General features: G+C 39.1%; 1 protein-coding gene across 1 annotated transcript; it reads right to left on the bottom strand.

Moving 5' to 3' along the window:
* Positions 1–17,659: 17,659 nt before the first annotated feature.
* Positions 17,660–19,257, bottom strand: kctd12.1 (potassium channel tetramerisation domain containing 12.1). The gene has a single exon (XM_059343474.1). The coding sequence runs from the start codon at positions 19,149–19,151 to the stop codon at positions 18,285–18,287; it is 867 nt and encodes a 288-aa protein (XP_059199457.1). The 5' UTR covers positions 19,152–19,257; the 3' UTR covers positions 17,660–18,284.
* Positions 19,258–21,513: the final 2,256 nt, after the last annotated feature.

Raw genomic sequence — 21,513 nt, 5'->3', positions numbered from 1 at the left:
CCATGCCAAAGGAACTATCTGCTGATGATTCACCAGCTGGAAACACAGATGCTGTAGGCTGCGTTTCCTCCAAAACACCACCCTCTGTCTTCCTGACAAACCCTCTCCAATCAAATAAGTAATCAATACCACTAATATGCTATGCCATGTGGTCTTATCCTGCCCACAGAATGTCTTGCATTGGGTCAATGACTGCCCAGGAAGGAGGAGATTAGCTGGCTAAGTGAGCAGGATGAGGCAGAAGATCATCCCTGAGTGAAGTTGGTTGCTTACCTCGGTCCTGTAAGGTGCTGGTGGGAGGCTGAGAGGAAACCTGCTCCTCTTCTTCCCTTGGAGATCAGTGTGCAGCTGGGGTTGGAGTGTAGAGACACATCTGCTCTCGAGTAAGAGTGAAAAGGAGAGAAAAAAAATGCAGGGCAGATTAGATCCTCTTCTACCTACAAGTGGGATTTCTTTCATTCAGCTGCACCAGCAAAAATGTTTTCTTCTTTTATCCTCAAAAAGGTTTCACCGCTCAGTAAAATCCATCAATATCGTGATCAGGCATTTTCATAAAATAGGCTCCATAAATACATCTGTAATATCAGTATGCATATAGATATTACCGAACTGTAATATTGTGCTGATGAGAGTGTTGATTGCTTCCCTCACTTGCTGGCACTACTGTTAAGTCATTACATAATGTCTTTATTATATAATTGTTCTTGTTCGCTAATGGCATCACAGCAGAGGGAGCCTAGCTGACAGCCACGTTCCAGTCAGCTCTTATTATACCTGTAATTTAAATAAGCGTAAATGTCCTGTCATGATCCATTGAGAAGGTATACTGCAGAGCATGTGATGGTATCAAGGCACATTGCTGATAATCATAAAGCAGAAGCAGGATTTGGCCCTGGATGATTCACTGGAATGGATCTAAAGCCACCTCTGCATTTCAAAGTCTATTCTGTGACTTATCACTCTGCTGTTTTGGATCAATATTTCATGGCTGAATGTATGAAGGATCAAGACTTTTTCCAATTGAAATGATTCCCTGTAACAACCGTGTTCAAATAAAAGAAAAGTGATTTTCCCCTCCATAATACAAGAGTCATTGCAACTTGCTGAGTTTAATAAGATGAGATTCAGTTACCTGTTTCAAAAAAAAAAAAGGGCATATGCAGGACTGCTAAATTGCTTTTGAATTGTTGCAACAATTCGAACAAAACATAGCTGGTTAACTGTAATATCTTGGGGCAGAAATATGACCTCAATATACAGTTACAATTTTTAAAAAAAAAGGATATGACAAAACATGATTGCCTACAACACTGTGAGAGTATTGTACTCGGAAACAGAGGCCGGTAATTAGGTTCCTGTAAATTAAATTGACTTCCTCGCCAATTCAAGCAAGCATTTATTGTAAGGGTTGTACTGCAGAGCATATGGGTCAGTTGGTTAGAAGTGGATATTAATTTAGGTTGGATCATCAACTGTCTCCTCTAGTTGAACTGTTGTCAGCATTTAAACAGTGCCAAGGCAAAGATAGTACCTCATACTGGGGAGAGCTATTCCTACAGGAGCTTCATGCACTTGGCAGTGGCAGACAGACATAGAAGTGACAAAGGAGGTAGACCAGGGAGCGCTTAGTATCAAAACACGTTGGACTGTGATACATAATTCTCTGATATACACGTCAAAAATATGTACTAAATGAAACAGCATCAGTTCAATACAATAGTCCCCTTGCATGCTGCTGTATATTAAGAACATTTTCAGTGAAAAGCACTTGTCAAAGCCATCAGACTCCATTGTCACAGTATACCTTGCAGAAAGCCGAAGTTGCTTGTCTACCACCTCCTCAATAGTTTAGTTTTTGTGTTATTGTCTGACTTTGCTGAATCTGGAATACCCCTTTAAAACAACAAAGTCACACAATTACACTACCGTGTACAACTACCGTACACTGTCGAGGACGCAGTATTCCAGCAACTTGATTATTTTAGGTTGGCTTCTTAAGGTGGCTAAAATACTTTTTGCTGCTGCCCTCTAACAGAAGTTGGCCTACCTTGCTTATCTTCTGCCTGCTTCTCAAAACTGGAAAAGTATAAACAATCTTCTCTAACCGTTTTCTTATACTGTTGATCCCTTTGGAGGCCTTGAGGTAAGAAGTTTTATGCCATCTACATAAATACAGTTTACAGACAGGAGATAATTATACCAGCTTTTGTTTTCCTTGTTACTTATTCTAAACAGGAAGTAGGACACCATCGATTTAACGTTAACAATCGTGAATTTGTTTACATTTTGAGAAATTGGCACCATTAAAAGTGTGCAGAAATAGCTATTAGCAGTTCACCTTTGTCATGTATCCACAGATGTACAGGCAGCTACACCAGTATTACTTTTGCACTGAACAAAACTTAAAAACGTGTTTTTTGAGTAATAAGGAGCTTCTTTTTTCTATAAATTCCAAGCGGGTGTAGACTGTGATATCATCGCAAAGTGTAAGTCACTCTTAACCTAAAATATGTGAATTATGTGTGTGTGAGTGTGTGTGTGTGTGTGTGTGTGTGTGTGTGTGTGTGTGTGTGTGTGTGTGTTGTTCAGAATTGAGTGAGTCATTATCAGTGAAATATGTTGATACAAACTGCAGCAATCGGAATTAAGAGTTTTTAAAGTGCCTTAAGGTTATTACTTTCATGTTGTGCAGCAGTACAGTAACAAACTTCCTGCTGTCCCTGTTGTATGCACCTGTCTCCTTCACCTCGTGCTCCTCCTTCACCTCACAGCTGTCTGTCTTTCACGAAGCATAAAATGTATAATAAGTGAATGTTACCTCTAATTACATGCATGCTGGTGATGCTAACTGATTACTGCTGCATCCCTCCTCCCACAGGACCACGGTGGTGCTTTTCTCTGCAACAGTCAGGAGGCTTCCAAGCAGTCGATGGATCTCTGTGTCTGTCAGTTTGACTGGTGCTTTTGATCACAGTGGAGAATGAAATCACACCCTTCATGCTCCACTTGATACAGCGGAGAACAACAAAGGCAAGACCAAAGGCCAGATGTAAGTAATGAAGACAGGAGCATGGTGGTGTCTCAGTAGTAGTTCTGTCGTATAGATTATGAAAACCTGGTCCAGTCAGGTTACTCTAATGACCTAATGGACCTGAAAACAGTGGCAGCTGACAGGAACAATTTACTCCCAGTAGGGGTTAAATAAGCAGCACAGAGGGAAGGGATGGTCCAGAACAGTGGATCCCTGTCTTTGTGGCTTTCTTAGTTGAAGATGTACCTGTTGACTGAGGGCCCTTTGTCACAGGATGCATATTATGGGGTATGCATATTAAATTCACAAAAGCAGGCAATAAAAGCTTATCTACTGAGGTGAATGAATTGTTACATAATACAGTTACTCCAATTAAAATTGGAGCATAAAAACTTTGACTTATCATTTTTAATTTGCTCGTTTCATTTTTCAGCTCCTCAGTTTTATTATTTTTTGGGTCTAGGCGCACAAATTATGCACATATTCATATTGGTTTAGGAGATAATCTTTTATAAGCACGATGTTTGGAAATTACACTACAATAGCCTAAAATATATGATAAAATGTCAAAACACCTAGTCGGGTCATCATCACCTCCTGAAAAAACTAGCAGCTGGCATATTGTTGGTATATTCTGCAACCCTGGCATCAAGTGACCTTTACATTCTCAGAAAAATCTCCCTAAACGACTGCGGTGTCGTTTAAATGTCACCTGTCTCAGTGTGATGTGTGCTTCGCGGTAAAAAAGGAATGTACTGAGTGCAACTCTTCAGACCACCTGTCGCACTGTCGTCATCAGCCTCAGTGTGATCTGTGTGCATCAGCGAGAGACAATTATTTACAGCCAGGCAACATCTTCATGGGTCATCTAAAGCTCATGCCAGCAAACGTGACATCAAGATAATTAGTGCGCTGAGCCAAAAATACGTGTGTATAGAAGAGGACATAGTCAACGAGCACATAATAAATAACAGAATATAGCATGTCTCTCTGTTCAACAACCTCTCAAATAAAGAGAGTCAAATCCAAATTGGCAACATCTTAACACTGCTCTTAAATCTTTCACTTCCCACCATCTCATCTAATCCACCACTTGAATCTGATCCAGTTGAAATGACGAAAACGCTGCCACATCCTACCCTCTAAGCCTACTGCCATTTCCATAAAGATGTTTTTCTTTGTAATCTCCTATAAGATATCCTACCTGCCCCCATAATGAGCTCTTGGCAGAGATTAAAGTTATGACACTACCGTTTTGGTTACTGATAAAAACAAATCAGTCGTGACATCAGGAGGGCTTTAGAAGCAGTGATCAATATCACTTTATACTCTACCGGGTTGTTGGTTTCCCCACCAGCCACACGACTATCTGACAGAGCCAAGCTGCTTTTCTGATGCACTGTAGGGGATCCAAGGGAGAGACTTTTGTAAACAGGAGCAAATATAGAATCAGGGTCAATACACAAGTGGTATTTGACTGCCAACTGCTGAGTCTCCTGCATTAATGGCCAACATTCACGCACAATTAAAGGTTTCTCTGCGAGAGTCTGGTCAGTGCTCTGAGAATAACAAACACCGCTTTGTCTGCAGGGTGGTTAGTCACGACCCTCTGACGTCTTGACTGAGTGACGCTGCTTTCTTACAGTACTACAGGACACGACAATGTAACTATTATCCAAATGTAGTGAATTGCATTAAGTATAATTAGACTTTATATAAAAACATACAAATATGAAGAAAAGCACTGTACATTTTAATCCTGATAGTAGACAAAACCTCAAATTCAAACTTTAAAATTAAGATCTAAAAGTAAAATTGTTAAATTTTTGTATTTCAGTCATTTCTGACAACAGCTGAGCTGGGCACTGTAGTTTTTAGCAAATTGTACCCAATTGTATATTCAGTTGCAGATTAATACACATTTTGTACAGTATTGAGTCTTTGCATCTTAAATAGATGCAAGATAAACTGCAATGCCCATGTTCTTCATAATAAAAGATGACATGATGATGATGATGATGGAACAAGTCCAACAACTTGCCACATTTATGAGTTTTTAATAGTCAGAGAGCTCCCTTAAACAGCAGTGGAGCTTTTTTTGGCAGAAAAAAAAAATCAATGTTTTTTTTTTCAATATAGCAAATCATCGAAAAACAGGCTTTGTTGGGCCGACAGTCCTTGTCATGCCAATAAAATCTGCTGATTCTGGTTCGACATTTGTCTGTCTAATTTATAAAGAAATTAAATAGTCTGAGGGACAAGGATGAATGCTCGTGAGACTCTCTGTTGATGTCCTTGAAAACGGCTAGAAAATTGCATCTATTCTCCAAAGTTGTACACTTAGCAGATTGAAATATCACATAAGGTGCACTGGGACTCTCGCTCCAGTTATTATTTTCTTGGTCACAATACTGCCTCAAGGACCTGTTCTGGTGCAATTGCTCCTCACATTCAACACCTCAGTTTACTGTTTTAACTCTGATTCCTGCCCCCTCAGAAAGTTTTCTAATGACTTATTGGATGCATTGTCACACCGATGCCCTCTTCAGGAAGAGACAGAGCAGACTGTTCTTCCTGAATAGACTCATATCCTTCTCTGTGTTTAAAGCCCCTTTCAGACTGCATTTCAGCAAAAGTCCTGCTATAGTGCCGTAATGGCAATATTATTAATATTGTCGTTGATTCACGCTGAAATCTGGCATTGCTGAAAGAAGTGGGAGGAGACTGTAGTGGTGTGTAACACAGCAGAGGTACAGTACAGTATGTATATGTTGCTGCAGTATGTGTACAATAAGCAATGGCAGCGGCTAGTGCATTGAAAACGATGATGCTGAAAGAACTGCCCGTCGTGCTGTTTCTCGCTATAGAGATTCCACAGTATCAAGCATTTTGCTGAACATGATTCGATTACTGTTGAACTCAAGTGAGAGGCGTGTTTCTGACAATATGGTCCACTTCTTTTCTCATGACCCGAGAGTTGGTCATATAAATAACGTACATCACATGTTTTTCGTCTTGCCAGCTCCACTGGTTCACATTGATCCTACTTTGAACAGTCTTGCCAATTCAATGCCTCCGTTACCTGTTACTACCTCCGAAGGTGGTACAGAGGTGCACTTTTCTTTGCTTTGGTCTGATATGGTGGTGACATCAAGGCTGGTAAGGCCAGTAAAATCCAAATCATCAAGCTAGAAAATAAGATCAGCTCAGTGATTGGTCTGGAACTGGACAGTCACGAGTCAGAGGCGGAGAGTTGGTATAAGGAAAAAATCAGAGCCATCATGGATAACCCCTCTCACCATCTATACGATGAGCTGTGGTTGGTCAACTGAAATAGGGCCTCTCATGCAATTAAATGGTATGCACTTATACAGTGCTATACAGAATAAACTGCACCCATTCACCTGTTCACACACATTCATACTGGTAGCCGAGGCTACCCTGGCATCGGCAGCCATTTGGGGTTCAATATCTTGCCAAAGGATACTACAACATGTAGGCCATGGTCAGGGATCGAACCACCGACCTTCCACTCAGTGGGCGACCTATCTACCAATTGAGCCACAGCCGTCCCATAGTCAGTATATTTTTTCAAACTGTGGATTTTGTCATTATTAATTTGAGACAGAAAAAAGGCAGCATTTTTTCAATTCAGTTAAAAATTGCAGGGCTTTTATACTGTGAATAAAGGCATCAACCAATCATGAGGTGCTAATATCAAGACAGAAGGTCCGTAGTCCAAACCAAGGCAGGAAACTTCTCTTCCTTTCCTTGAAACTGCGTCAATCACTTTACACGTGTCACAACTGTTGCATATTTGCATGAATAAATAGTTTTGATGCAAAATATTTGCAGGCCAATAATTTGCATTTGTGTTGTTTATCATGCCACCAGTGAGTAAAGGCCTTAGACTACGGTCACACATATTTAAATGCAACCAATTGACTACTGCCTGCCTCTGAGGTGATATGTGGGCAGACCAGGATGTGACACACACTGATGATGAGTCTGCTGGTTTGTAGTCTGTTTGACAGCCAACATTTGTTTATAATATTCATTTCCAAACCAAATTTCCTTGCTGGGAATCAAAAAAGGTATATCTTCTCCTATTCACACACCCAGACACATATCATTGACATAGAAACTGAAAAGATGGAAATCACACATGCCTTTTACAGGATTGTGGCATGAGCTCCATGTAACATGCCTCCAAAATATATATTTTAAGAAGTTGTTCAGTGGTACGATCCCTTTCTTGCATGAAAATAACTCTACTGATGCTTGCCAGAACATTCTGTATAAGCTTTGCCTCGAGGTTGAAGCTCCAGTGGCAGAACATTTGATTTGGAATTTCTGTCAAACACAAACTCGTCTTTTTGCGTTTCTATGAAGAACTGCATGGCTGATGAGTTGATAGATTTGCATTTCTGCATGAGCATGTCTATGACTGAATTTTAAGGCATATGATAAGCTTTTACATCCTCATTCGTATCCTTGGTAACCGATATAAGCCGTGTCATATATGTTAATTGCTTGGACAAAAGTAGACTCTTGTGTGCTATTGCACGTATGTCATGAAAATCAAAATCTGTCTGCGGTAAAGGAAGTTTATTCGACCTAGTTATCCAATCAAGCTGTAACCTGTAAACAAACATGTCCTGCAGAAGAGGCGGACATCTGTCGAAAAAAAAGTCAAGCAGATGTTAGATAGCGTTTACTATGCCAGTATTTCTGTCGCTCTCCACGCTACATCATCTCTTCACTGTCATTGCCCCACGGACTTCCTGCACAGATCATTCTTTAGTTCTGTGTTGCTGACAAAATTTCCCTATTTTAGTGTTGGCTTTGATGGACATCACCTGCTTGTCTGTTACACCGTCAACCGTCACCGTCAATAATTTCCTTTTCCTCGTAATGAAAGCACAGAAACGAAAGGGAAAAAGCACCCAAAAGAGGCATAATGTTACTGTATATTGGTACCTGTTTTGTGTCCCAGTCGGTTAGTATTGATTTAGCGTGTGTTACATAATATCTGTAGGGGCTTCCATCACTCCTCCAGTGTTTATTCTCCTGCTACAAATAGAGGATTGTCAGACAGCCAGTGTGCAGATGAGCCATGCAGCAAAGCTCAAGCTGGATGAAATCACCTGTGAAATGCTGTGTACAGAATGGTTTTTTTCCACCAGTTTTTGCTTTGAATCTGATATGACAGATACAGACATTAATTCCTTTTTATCTGAACACTGCAGCTGTCTCAGAGGTAGTATCGGCTTCTGAGAGAGTTATGATTTGTAGCCTAGAGACTCCTATTTTCTTAATGTTTACTCATTTTGATCTATTATAGTTTGCAGACCACGCAGCTCCTTTTTGTATTTGCTCATGTGAATTACAAATTATATTTGGTGATTTGTGTGAATGAAATTGTAAGATGAAGAATGACAAGGGAGAATGGCAGTCAGTTGAAAGCAAGAGAATAGCACTAGGTTTTGTGCAGAAATGTAAAGGATGCAAGCAACAAAATGTCGATTCTTGACAGATTTTAATAGTTTACTGGGTTTAGACTCAATAATGCATGGTTTTCTATGAATGACAGCTCTCTTGCGGCTCTGTGGTTTGAGTATTGTTATTGGAGACCCTATCACAGTACTCCTCTTGGAAACTTCTAGGAAAAAGTAAAAAAAGTACAGTATGTCCTTGTAGACCATCATTATAGATAGAGACAGTAGTGTTTGTGCTGTTATTTAAAAAGGTAGACATTACATGTGCAAATACAAATAATGTCCTCAGGGTATTTTAGACTAAATTATCATTGGGCATGCATTATTTCAGACCACAAATCATCGGTTTGAATCCGTTGGCTCTTTAGGATATTTCCATCCTCAGCATTCTGTCCAAAAGAAATGTGCAAACTCAAACAAAACCACCAAAATGGTTATTCTTAATCTCTTAATAATGATATGTTTTAGAGTGCGACCGTTGCATGAAAAGGAAACCAGCTTTTGAAAGTTGGTTGTGCTTTCAGAGGAATTCGGAAGACTTTGGCAACAGAACATGACTGAAAGTATTTGTAATCAATGCCAAGAGAGTCATTAGTTAACCACCCCATATTAAAGCCATGGTTGGTTTTTTGTTTGCATGGGGTTTTTTGTATTTTCCAGAAAAGTGTAGTAGGAGTGTGAGCTCAAGATCTATCAGGTGACTTTGCTCAGCTACTGTAGATCTTATTTAGTTTTTCTTAGTCTTGTTAAAGGAATACTTTGGCATCGAAATAAAAAAGAACAGCATCTCTGAAGCTCACTAACCTATCTCTTTAATCTGGTTTTATGTAGTGTCTTATTATTAGCGTCTTATTATATTATTTATATATTATAGATTATCAAAATGTTATGGTTTACACTTGTTTTATTTATTTATTTCTGTTTAACCTATATTTTTATTGTTTGTTTTAAATGTTGATTTGAATTCTATCATTTCTTGTATGTATATATAAAGAAGCATAGATACCTCTCTCCAGTGGACAAAGAAAAGCTCCAAAAAAATGTAATAGTAATTTCCATGGGAAGATAAACAAAAGAGACCTTCTTCCAAGGCGCCAAAGTGTCTTGACAGTGAAAATGATATACATTTCAAAAACAACAATGAAACATAACCATTAAAATTAAATAAAATAAGTCATATCCCGTGGCTATTGGTTTGTTCCAAGTCACTTGACTGTCAAGGTCCCGGCAGTCAGAACAAAAAACATGGCGGACAGTTCTCTCATTTTTAGTGAAAAAAAAATCAATATTTTGACTTAGTTTCTGCATAAAAATGGATTTTGATCACATTTCTAGCAAGAAATATATGTTTGATTTTCTAAATATTCACTCAGTGAATGTACATAATCACTTTGTATGTTGGAATAGCCACGGGATATGACTGTCATTAACTTGCATTGTAGCGAAATCCGTGTCAGTTTCACGGAAATTTGAGTGATTCCGTGGCTATTCCACGGATTTTGAGTTAAGCAAATCCGTGGCTATTTCACGGGTTCCTGTGAGACCATGTTGGTTGTTTAAGTGTTCCCTTTATTTTTTTGAGCAGTGACTTAAGAGAGTTAAGCTGAACTGGCTGCTGGCTCCAGTTGTATATTTACTGTACAGAGATGAGACTTTTGTATTGATCTAATTATCTAACAATCTGACACTTGGGGAAATTAATTTTCTCTCTTGCAAATTATTCCTTTAAATACTGCAAACGTGCAGATGTGGTTGTGGTTTAATTGTAGAGGCATTATACTGCATCAGAACTGGTGGTCATCTTAGAAAAAACATTAACATTAAGTATAGCATGAACAAGGTCAGTAGTCATATGTTGAGTTCAAATAAATTATACTAGAGTGCACTTATATCAGTCCTTGGTGCACTGTGAATGATGTTTACTCTGTGAACTATAATGGTTGAAGAGGAGACTGTAAAGGGAGCAGAGGATGCTGTGGTTCATATACAAGCCTATAATTTACATTATTCCTGCCACGTATCACACAAGAACAGCTAGTCTTTAATTGGCCCGAAAGCATTGTTCATAATAAATTTGAGGGAAGCGGGTAAAATGACATTGATATTCAGAGTTACTTCTGATGACTTCCAAAATGTGTGTAAATGAGCAAATCCCTTCATACTTATCAGATTTCTTTAACCTTCTACTCCAGTGGGGGAGAATACAACGCTGCTTTCGCTCTCCAGATTTAAAGTCAGTTCCTGTGGACATCAGACTGTTTCTGTTGAGGGCTTCAAATGCAAGCTCAAAACTAATGTTTTTTCAATAAATTGGTAAAAAAAATGTTTTACCTGGCTCATAGTTTAGTATCGGCCTCTATTCATAATTTAATCCTAGTAAACTTGTTGACAAAATAATATGAACTCTCTGAAAGCCACTGCTTCTTGATAATGTTTGTGTTGCACAAGCATATACTAACTGTGCATGCCCCCTCCCCCCTCCCCTTTCTCTCTCTCGCTCTCTCTTTCTTTTTCCCTCCATCCCTTTCTCCGTCTTAGGCTGCAGTCACACAGTTTAACATTTGGGAATATCCACCTCCTGTTCACTTCCATTCTATGCAAGGAAAAATACTATTTTCACTTCCAGTGGCAAAGAAAATTCCTTTTTCGCATTGCATGGAGTTCTGGTGAACTTTGACCGGCAAAATCCCAGCCTCAACCAAAAGCCAAGACATATGTGGTTGCCACCACTTGGCTTTCATTGGCTGTAGTTTCTTATTGAGCCAAGATGGAGGAGACATTGATTGTTGCTGTGTCTGACCAGCCCATATCCTTCTCCTCCTCACCAACAACGCCAGAATCTTTCTCTCCTCTTCAGTTAACATTTTCCAAAACCACAACAACTCAATCAGACTACAAACCAGAAAATTGTTGTCCGTGTATGTCACGTCCTGCACTGACCACATTCAGCATGATTATCGCCTCAGCAGGAGATGGTCACTCTCCTTACTCAGGCTTCTCTGTGGTGGACCATTCACTGTCCTAAGATCTGGATCTATGTCCTCAAGTAGAATCAGCCTCTTCTCTTGTCCGTCTCTCCTCTGTGTGTTTGTTTCATTCGTTCTATCTGTGTAAAGGATCTGATTCAATTGGGCTTGTGTGTCTGAGTTGTTGGCCCTATTTTCAGTTTTTAATGTCCTCTTTTCAAGTTTGGAAAGGTTTTTGCTAAGGTTTCTTCCATTTTATCCCTGTTAAAGGTTTTTGGGTGGGAGTTTTTCCTTATCCAAAGCAAGGGTCAAAGGACTGAGGGTGTTGTATGTTTTACAGATTGTAAAGCCCCTTAAGGCAAATCTGTGATTTAAGATATTGGGCTATATAATTAAAACTGCCTTTAGGTGAATAAAGATCTGTTAAGAATTGATTGCCTATTCCCTGGTAGCACAGTGATTTCAGTTATGTAATGTCCTGAACCAGTACACATAGAGCTGTTGCTGCAGTTTTTCCAATTTTCACCTGATTCTGCTTTACATTTCTGTCCAGAGTAAAACATAATACATTATTTAAGCCTATTTCTAAACTCAGATGTAAGCATGTAACTTGATACTTTCCCCCTTTATTATTTATGCTACTGCACCCTGTAATTCAGTCTCCTAAACACAGAAAGGCTTATTCTCAAAACCAAGCCAGATGTGGAAAACCTGAAACTACTGCAATGGCTCCCAAAACCAAATCCTCTGAATTTATGTGAATACCACTCGAATGGGAACCACATTCGTGCAGACGTAACCCTGTCATTGTGGACCAAGTCTGCATGCACAGGATGACTCAGACAACTTGTAACAACACCCAGATTCAGGGAGAAAAGAGAAACTCTCAATACATTGTTCTATATATTAAATGACGTTATGCATAATTTAAAGAAAATTGTAAAACCTATAAGCACTTTTTGTTGTTTCCAAAACATAGAAGAATGTGATGCCTTCTACTGAGAAAGGAAAGAGACATTTTATCTGGAAGTACAAACATGCAAAGACAAAAATAGTTCATAAATTCAGTTTTCGGTGCGGGTGGCATGAAGGGTCTCTGCAGTCACATACAGCAACACAGGAATTAAAACTGTGCAGAGCATCTAGCAGATAGCAAATGTAGTGCTTGCTTAAAAGCACGTCTGATTCAAAGTAACACTAGGGAGAAAGCAGAGAACACTCAAATGAAAGTCCTCCATGTGAGACAAGTGGTCTCAGTGTATAAAGCAGCTGTGGAAAAGAGCATTTTCTATTTGATGACTGTAATTTTCAAAAACTGGCATGAAAGGTGGGAGGTTTAATGGCCACATGAATGGATAGAGCAGCGGCTCAGGTGATCAGGGCACATTACATCAGTCTGGATGCTGCTGTTCACAAATGATGACATTTGCAGTCGTTGCGATGCACATTAGAAACTCAAGAAAATTGAATGCTCTCTCAGCGACATCATTTGCCATACTTTAAATGATGTTACTGGTGTTATAACACTATCAGTTGTGGCAAAGACATCACACTTAAGGCTCGGCAGGGCAGTGTGTTTCTTTATCACATATTTGTCTAATATTTTAGTTTCCGTAATTTAAGTTTGTATCTAGATGCAGGCACATACACACAAACTGGCTACAGTGGCTCGAGCTGCTGCCCTCTGCTATCTTTGGCTGAAGTGTCCTTCTGGACCAGACTGATGATTATTATCACTGATAGAATATTTCTGTTGATATTATTGCTGCTGTTATTCTCATAATAGTGAGAAGGCTCCTATTCATGCCAAGCTCTCATTTAGCTCCTGCCCTCTCTATTCAGCGACTGTATGATAAACTGAAGCTAAGGTTATATTATCCGTTTTCATCCTTCTTATGATCTTAATTCTATGAACCTGATCATCCTCTCTAACCTGAATATCTGACAGTAAACCTGACACTCGCATACAAATCTGCTGTCTTTCAAGGAATTTTTGTGAAAGCAATCTCAGAAAGGCATGAGAAAATGTCTTCAAATTTGGCACAAACATCCAATTGCACTCACAGATTGACAGATTACATTTTGGAGGTCAACTGTTGAGGTCAATGTGTCCTCACTTAATATGTTTATATGCTCATCATGACAAATTCCGCAAAAAATAATTAAATTTTCTGGCCATTATTCAATGCAATAACTCTGGAACAAAAGCCGAAACAATTGATCAGATAGTGAATTATTGACACTAAAATTATATATATTGGTATGAATCCAACATACTACTAGCAAAGATAAATAGTCCTATTCAAACAAACCAAAAAAAATGTAAAGAACACTGACTAGCTGTTGCGCTACCCATAATTAATCCTTTCAATCATACGAGCAGAAGTGGAATGTAACGAAGTACATTTACTCAAGTACTGTACTTAAGTACAATTTTGAGGTACTTTTACTTAACTTGAGTATTTCCACATTTGTAACTTTATACTTATAGTTCACTACATTTTAGAGGCAAATGTTGTACTTCTTCTCACTACATTTAGCTGACAGCTTTAGTTACTTTTCAGGTCAAGATTTTACATAAAAACATGATTAATTTAAAGTGATTACACATGTTAATAAATTAAACCACCTGAAAGTATATTAAGTAGTGAAAATTAACTCCAACTTTGACAGGAGTAAGATGCTGCTTACATGAATGCATCAAAAACAGTAATCTAATAATATATTTACGACATATATAACAATCTAAGTATGTCAATTCTCATAATAAGTACTATATATAAAATACTTAAACTACATTTTGATGCTGATACTTTTGTACTTTTACTTCAGTAAGTTTTGAATGTTTCACAATGTGGTATTAGTACTTTTACTAAAGTAAGGGATCTGAATACTTCCTTCACCACTGCATACAAGCTTACTTTGTAGCTCTTTCAGCTAAGGGGTCCTTGGCATGAAAAATGGCATTAGAATGAAGACCCCTGCATAATATCACACTCGCTGGTACATTTTCTTTTTCCTCCTGGGCTCTGTTAACACCATGAGCCTTTTCACCCCGTGAAGCACTATAATGTTATGCTTTCTAATAACAGCGGGGACTATCCTCTTCTGAGCATATCCCCTGTTGTGGAGTCAAGTTTAAATATATTTCTGACTCGGAATTTCATTAGAATAATGAAGCCTTTGGTCCGGAGTTACTGTTGTGATGTGCTAATGAAAGCGACTTTGATCTAAAATAACTCAGGAAGCCGAAACTCATCCTGGACCCATGCTTGGAATTCAAACAGTCCTGATCTGCTGAGGTTCATGTCGGGGAGCTCAACACGGAGCATGCGCACGTGAGAGGGGTAATTGGGAGAATTATTACAAACAGAGCATATGGGGAAAGAGCAGTAACAATGGTTGACAATCAGAAGTAATTTTCTCTCAATCTTGCTATTTTCCTTCAGTCCTTGACTCATTTTGTCTCACGGCTTCCTTCTTTTGTTCTTTGTTATCCCATCATCACTCCCACTGGAAAAACCTGACAACCCATTTATTGCATTCCCACTTTGCTGAAAGGTAGCACAATATTAAGTAATTGTCAGTCAATCATTCAGGTTTACTATCATATTGTAATAACAGTTCTCATTACACAGTGTTTTTCATTACGTCTCAAAACAAATAATGGCAAGTCAATAACAAATCACAGTCAAATACCGTGACTAGTATATAAATATACCTGACGAAACACAGTCTAGTCTTAATGAAGAATTAACAGAATGTAAATGCAATGAATAAAATTACAGTGGAGACTAGTAAAAACACAAAATGTCTCTATATCTGAATGGGCTCTCATTTGTTGCATCTTATCATTTAATTCAAATTACAGATAATAAGCTTCCCTAGGGGAGGTTTTAAAATCCTGCATTCTCTAAACTGGTTGTTTAATTTCTACAAGTGCTTAATGGGATTGCATCTGCATGTGTTGCAACAGCTTGAACAATTGAATGACAGCCTTTGCTGCACATGTTTGAGTGGGTTTCCTCCCACGGCCCAGAGACATGCAAGTGTTGTGGAGACACTCATACTGTACTGTGTGTAAATGTGGGTGTGAGTCAGTGATTGTTTGTAGGCTGATATCTGTGACGGCCTGCTGACTGATCCAGGGTGTTTCCCTGCATTTGGTCTCATGAAAGCTGATACAGAGTAATTATTGCCATCTGGTGTTTTTTCCACTAAAAATATATCTCAAAGAAATTTAATATAAGCTTTCAGGTCTATTTTCAAATTTGAATATTATCAAAGGACCATGCAATGTTTGTCATTATCATTATTCAAATTCAAATGCAATTCAGATGCAGTCCTTTGAACACCAAACTGTGTTGAACTCATAATCAAAAATGTGATTGTTTGATCATATTTTATGAGACATCTTGTATTTGTCCTGATCGTTTCATTCTGAGTGTCTAGGAATTTATTTCAAGCAAAAGGTCAGCTTGTTGGAAAAAAACACCTATTTGACAAAGAATAATTTACATATATGCAGGTGTGTGAAAATATCTCAGTTATTGATTTACAGTGTGAGATATTATTGAGTTAATCACTGTTGATATTACTGCAGGTTTTTGTGAAGAATCATCTCAGTTACTGCAGCTGCTACCTCTGCTGATTGTCACCCATCGGGATTGTGGTTAGTTAGACTGCCATATGTTTTTGTGGGTTCAACTAAAAACCATCCACCAGTAAATTTTAGTATATTGTTGTCCTTGACTAAGGTTCACACTCATTTAGTTGATTTAATCAACAGATCTGTAAATCTGCTTGTATTTTTATCATAAGTTTCTTGGAAACAAGTCAATCAGTGAGAAAAAAGCATTAAAAAAATGACCAATACTTAAATGACAAATTAGTTGAGTAATTTCAACACACAAAGCTCTTTCAGCTCCATGTCTTATTTTTTGCCCTAATGTTAATGTTCATGTAGAGCCAGGCCATTGAACAACTTAATTTATTGTTAGAGGTAGAAGCTAACCATTAATTCAACAGCATTTCTTTATACCAGACATTTTGGTATGCCAGTCACTGTACAATTTGACTGTCATGACGGTGTAACAGTGAGCCAGCATGGGCAAAGCCAGGACCCTCCAACTGAGCCAGCTAAATGGAATTCAGCCATCATTGTATTTATTTTTTATGCCTGCTTTTCTGTGACCTACCTAGATAATTGCAGTAAACTTATTTTGAGTCATTATGTATCCACAATCTTCCACAAACAGATCACTATCCCAAAAATATGTTGTGCTCCGGTCCAAATGGAACATTTTCCAACTTTTTATAGGCCAAATTGAACCGGAATTTTTTATTTAGCACATGAAACCCAAAGATGTTCCCTTTGAGAGGATGTCCCAGGACCCCTGCAGGGGTTACATCACTGCCTCTGGTCCATAAGTCCCTGCATGGTTTTCTGTCCCACCCATGCCTCTAAATTTAAGGCCAATTCATCGTGTCTGTTTGAATGAAATACATAATCCAGGCCTGGCTTGTACACTCGGCAGTCAAATAATTCTGCTCTTGCGGCAGAGGTGCACCAAACCACTCTCCATTCATTCCCCCTGGCAGACCAGACCCTTCTATTTGTGTGCAGCTGGACCCTTTCATTATTTACACTTGAAATGATAATGACATCATGTGTGTGCAGCTGCACTATTTGCATCCACACGGCATGCAGTTGAAATTTGTGTGACAAAATGGATAGGTGGACACGGACCCTCCTACAGTATTTACATGCAAACTATATTCAGGCGTGGAGGTTTTCTGCTTGTGTGATTTAATAACAGGGCGAGGTCGAATAGGAAATAGATGCAGTGTGACAGACTAAGGCAGAGCCAAGGGAAGTTCACGGTCAAGGTTTTCAACTCAATAAGAACAGATACTGCCGCTTTTCAGTTTCTGTGCTTCCTCTGGGTAAAAACTGTGTGACAGATTTGATTGAGGTGGCAGCTTCAGTGCCATGATGGGCTGGCATTCCTGGGTAGGGCATCTCTCTTTGAGGCCGACTCTTTGATTCCCCGCTGAGTAAAGTTGAAAAGGTTGAAAGGGGGGAGATGAATGCCAGCATTACGTTATTCTGTACACTTTGTGCAGACATTAGGAAGGAAGATAGGATGATTGGCAAAAGGGGCTGAGAATAGCCGAGTACAAGATTTTATTTCATCTGAACAAGTTTAACAAATACAAGTCTACCAAGCAAGTACATACACTTACAACCATGTCAGTGATAGAACTGAACTGTAGAACTGTATAAGAGCCTATTAGATAATACAAAAACTTGGTCAAACATGTGATAGAGCAAGCCTAGAAGTAACAATGACACTGAATACTAATTGCTGCTTGTCTGTTCTTGGATGCCTTTCAATACAAGCAGCACTGAGTCAGATATGACTGAAACATTGATATGCAGTTATATGAGGTGGAGATGATGGCATTTTGTTGGTGTTTTTTTTTTCCCACGCAAGACTTTTGGATGGGTGTGTCAAACTCAAATGATGCTCTATTCACTTTGAACATTTAAATTCCATTTTTTAATTTGTGTAGACTCTGTTTAATGGCAGTTTGTGTCTCTGGTTTGACCACAGAAGTGGTAATACTGCTATTTAGCTATTCTCAGAATAATGGAGCAATATTTTTGCAGTCACTCGTCCTTTACAATTAGTACCATTCAACACAGCAAATGCAACACTATTTAAAGACATTCCCCTCTAGGTCATGAAATGTCTATTTACATCAACTCGACTTGTTTACTGTTGGTTAATCCCGGCAGAAGACATATTCAGTGTAGCTTGTCCAAATTTTGTCCTCGTTTGGATCATTGCTGGTGTAGGCGCAGGTGCCTGTGGAGCTGCAGGCCACCATGTGGAAGCCCACCTCTGTCAGCTTGTCAAATGCCTGCTCCAGAAAATTATACTTGAGATAGTATCGGGATGTGTATCTCTCTGGAGGCCTGTCCGGGTCTCTGCTCTCATTCAGCGTGTCCCCAAACACTTCTTTGGCCAGAGACGTCTTCCCACACACCGTGATGCGCGCCACTCTCCTGAATTTGGCGTCGGTTTGGATGTCTCTGCCAATGGTGTACGAGCCGCGGTATCCTATCGTGATATAGCCCGACTTTCTGGAGTCCAGTGACGGGGAGCGCATCGCCCCGCTGACCGACATGGCGCGTAAAGTCTCCATGCCGCTGGAGGAGCCGCACTGCTGCGCACCCTCCTCCGTGTCGCTCTGGCTGATCTCCTCGCTGATTGAATTGTCCTTACTCACCCGGGGGCTTAGGCGCTTAGCGAGGTCCCGCAGCTGGAAAAAGTCAGCCTCCCTCTGCAGTCGACTTTTCTCCGGGAAGTAGTCCGGGAGGACCAAATTCAGGTCTCGGAGGTAATCTAGGATGTAGCGGAACAGGAACCCGTCCCTGTCCAAGAAGAAGCGCCCTTTGCTGTCCCTCGCCAACTCCTTGGGTGACTTCTTGCTGAACATGTTCCACAGCAGCGAGTCTGGCACGGCGATGAGAGTTTTGTGTCTGGTGACATAAACCTGTCCGCCGACATTTAGCTCAATAATCTCTGAAAACGGGGAACCCGAGTCCCCGCAGCTGGACACTCCGCGCTCTGTGTCGGCCAGTGCCATCTTCTCTGAGCCGCTGCACTGATGTGGGATCAGTGGAAATACTGAGCAACTAAGTGGCAGCGGCTTGTTTATGAAGCCTGGGCTTACCACGTGCGTGAGCGCGCGTGCGTGATATGGGGTTGGGGGGGTGACTGTAAAATTAACATTTAACTATAACATGACTGTCTTGGCAGAAATATAGGGCTAAGCAAGCGATCCCGTGCGTCAGTGCCTACATCTCTGTCTTTGTGTGTGTGTGTGTGTGTGAGAGAGAGAGAGAGAGAGAGAGAGAGAGAGAGAGAGAGAGAGAGAGAGCAAATCCATCTCTTCAAGGATCACTTGAAGCAAGCACCCACATAGCATTATGTGTCATTTGTTTTTTCCTGTTTTGTCTCACATAAATATAAATGTAGCCCACCTTGTGATGATTATTTATTTATGAATTTTCATTATTTTGTCCAAATCAGGAACACTCTAAACCTGTAACAATTCAGCTGGCCCTAGTTGATCCGCTGTAAAATCAAGAAATGTTTGAAAAATATGGAAATAGTGACACCCATTGCAACTCTGATGGAAATGCAGCCATCTACAGTAACACACAAACACACACACACACACACACACACACACACACACACAGTCGTAACCCTGAAACAGCCCTTTGAAGAAGTGAGGAGTTGCAAAAACACTAACTCATAAGATTTAAAATTAAAATTGACACTCACAATGTTAGATGTACAAGAACAGAAACACTCTGATCAACTTTTTTTTTTATGAGGAGAACATTGGATTCATTTCTGCATGACATTAATTCCCTGAAGACTTATATGAGATAAACCGTAACACTACCTGCCTAATCCCAACCTGTACCTTAACTCTATCTCTTAGAAGACCAGCGCTAAAAGAAGTTCTTATTATGTGACTATGTGAACATATGTGATCCTTGATAACTTGGACAAAATAATAAATACATTTTATGTCGATAACAGGTTGTAATTACATGTTCAGCATATTGGAAGCCAGGACTTTAGCATGATGTCTTCCGTTGGTTAAAAACAAGAAATACTGTTTGGAAGTGGATTAATAAGTAATATAAATGCATCTGCACAAGTGTGTTTTATGTGGTGGCTTGAAGGAGTTTCAGGCCAAAAAAACCCAAATACATACAAAGACCACTGGAAGGGAAGTATAAAAACAATATTTGCTTCGGATTCTGATACACATAAATTAAGAGGGGGGAAAGGAAAACAGCATTTATATTCTTTGGAGGCATGTTTCCAAACCAAATTTGACATGGATAGTGAACAAGAATCTTTTTTAAAAAAACCATCTACAGCCTTGATTCCTTGCCCTGAAAGTTGGGATGCTGTGTAAAATATAAATTTAAAAAAATGCATCAAATTCAGAATAAGTGTATATATTTACAAAACCGTTGTACAGTTTGAGTATTCCATATATTGTCTTTGTGTTGTATTTATTTGGATGTAAGTTGCAAAGGATTTGCATATCATTGCATTCTATTTTTTTGTTATGTTTTGCTCAGTGTCCCAACTTTTTGGGAATACAGGTTATTCAAAAAGACTCAAAATGAATCAAAAGAGAAACAAAATGTCAACAAACACAAAAACAAAAACAAAACAATGAATTATAGATAGTGAGACCTTTTGCATATTTGTGCCCAGGGGGGCATGCTGTCATACTCCACCCATGGGTCAATGGCCATATTTAGCACATTACATCACGACTCCAGTCAAAAATGTTGACTTGCAATTCATTTCCCAGCTGTTTGAAATTGACACATCTTGTCATGTGATTGTCTGAGAGTTTTGGCAGCGACTCATTTCCCTGTTCAAAATTCCCATTGCAGGGAGCTGAATTTCCACCGTCTGTCATATCAAAACTAGTTGTGAAAGACAGCAGATCAGTTGTTTAATCAATAATTCCATGGTACACATTTCCTGAACTATTTATATCCATTAAGGGACTGTTGGAGACTCTGCACTTCCTTTTTTTAATAACCTTTCTGTGTCAAAGACAACAATCATAATATGTATTATAACTAGGGTTGCAAAGGGGCGGAAAATTTCCGGTAAATTTCTGGAAAATTTCCGGTAAATTTCCATGGGAAGTTAAGCTTGGGAATTTTGGAAATATTCCATATATATTATATATATATAATATATATATGTATTATGTTATATATATATATTCCATAATGGGAATTAATGGGAATTTATGAGAACTAATTGGGAATATATTATATACAAGCATAAATATAAGCAAAAGTCATAAGAAAACATCCATACAAAATGTTTTCAACAGATATTTCAACAGATTTATTTGTAAGTAGAGTAGAACACGTTCTAATTACTTGTTTCATGGA

This window comes from Centropristis striata, chromosome 10 (assembly GCF_030273125.1).
Source record: "Centropristis striata isolate RG_2023a ecotype Rhode Island chromosome 10, C.striata_1.0, whole genome shotgun sequence".
NCBI lineage: Eukaryota > Metazoa > Chordata > Actinopteri > Perciformes > Serranidae > Centropristis > Centropristis striata.
The sequence above is the reverse complement of the archived record's forward strand: the minus strand, read 5'-3'. Positions and strand labels throughout refer to the sequence as shown.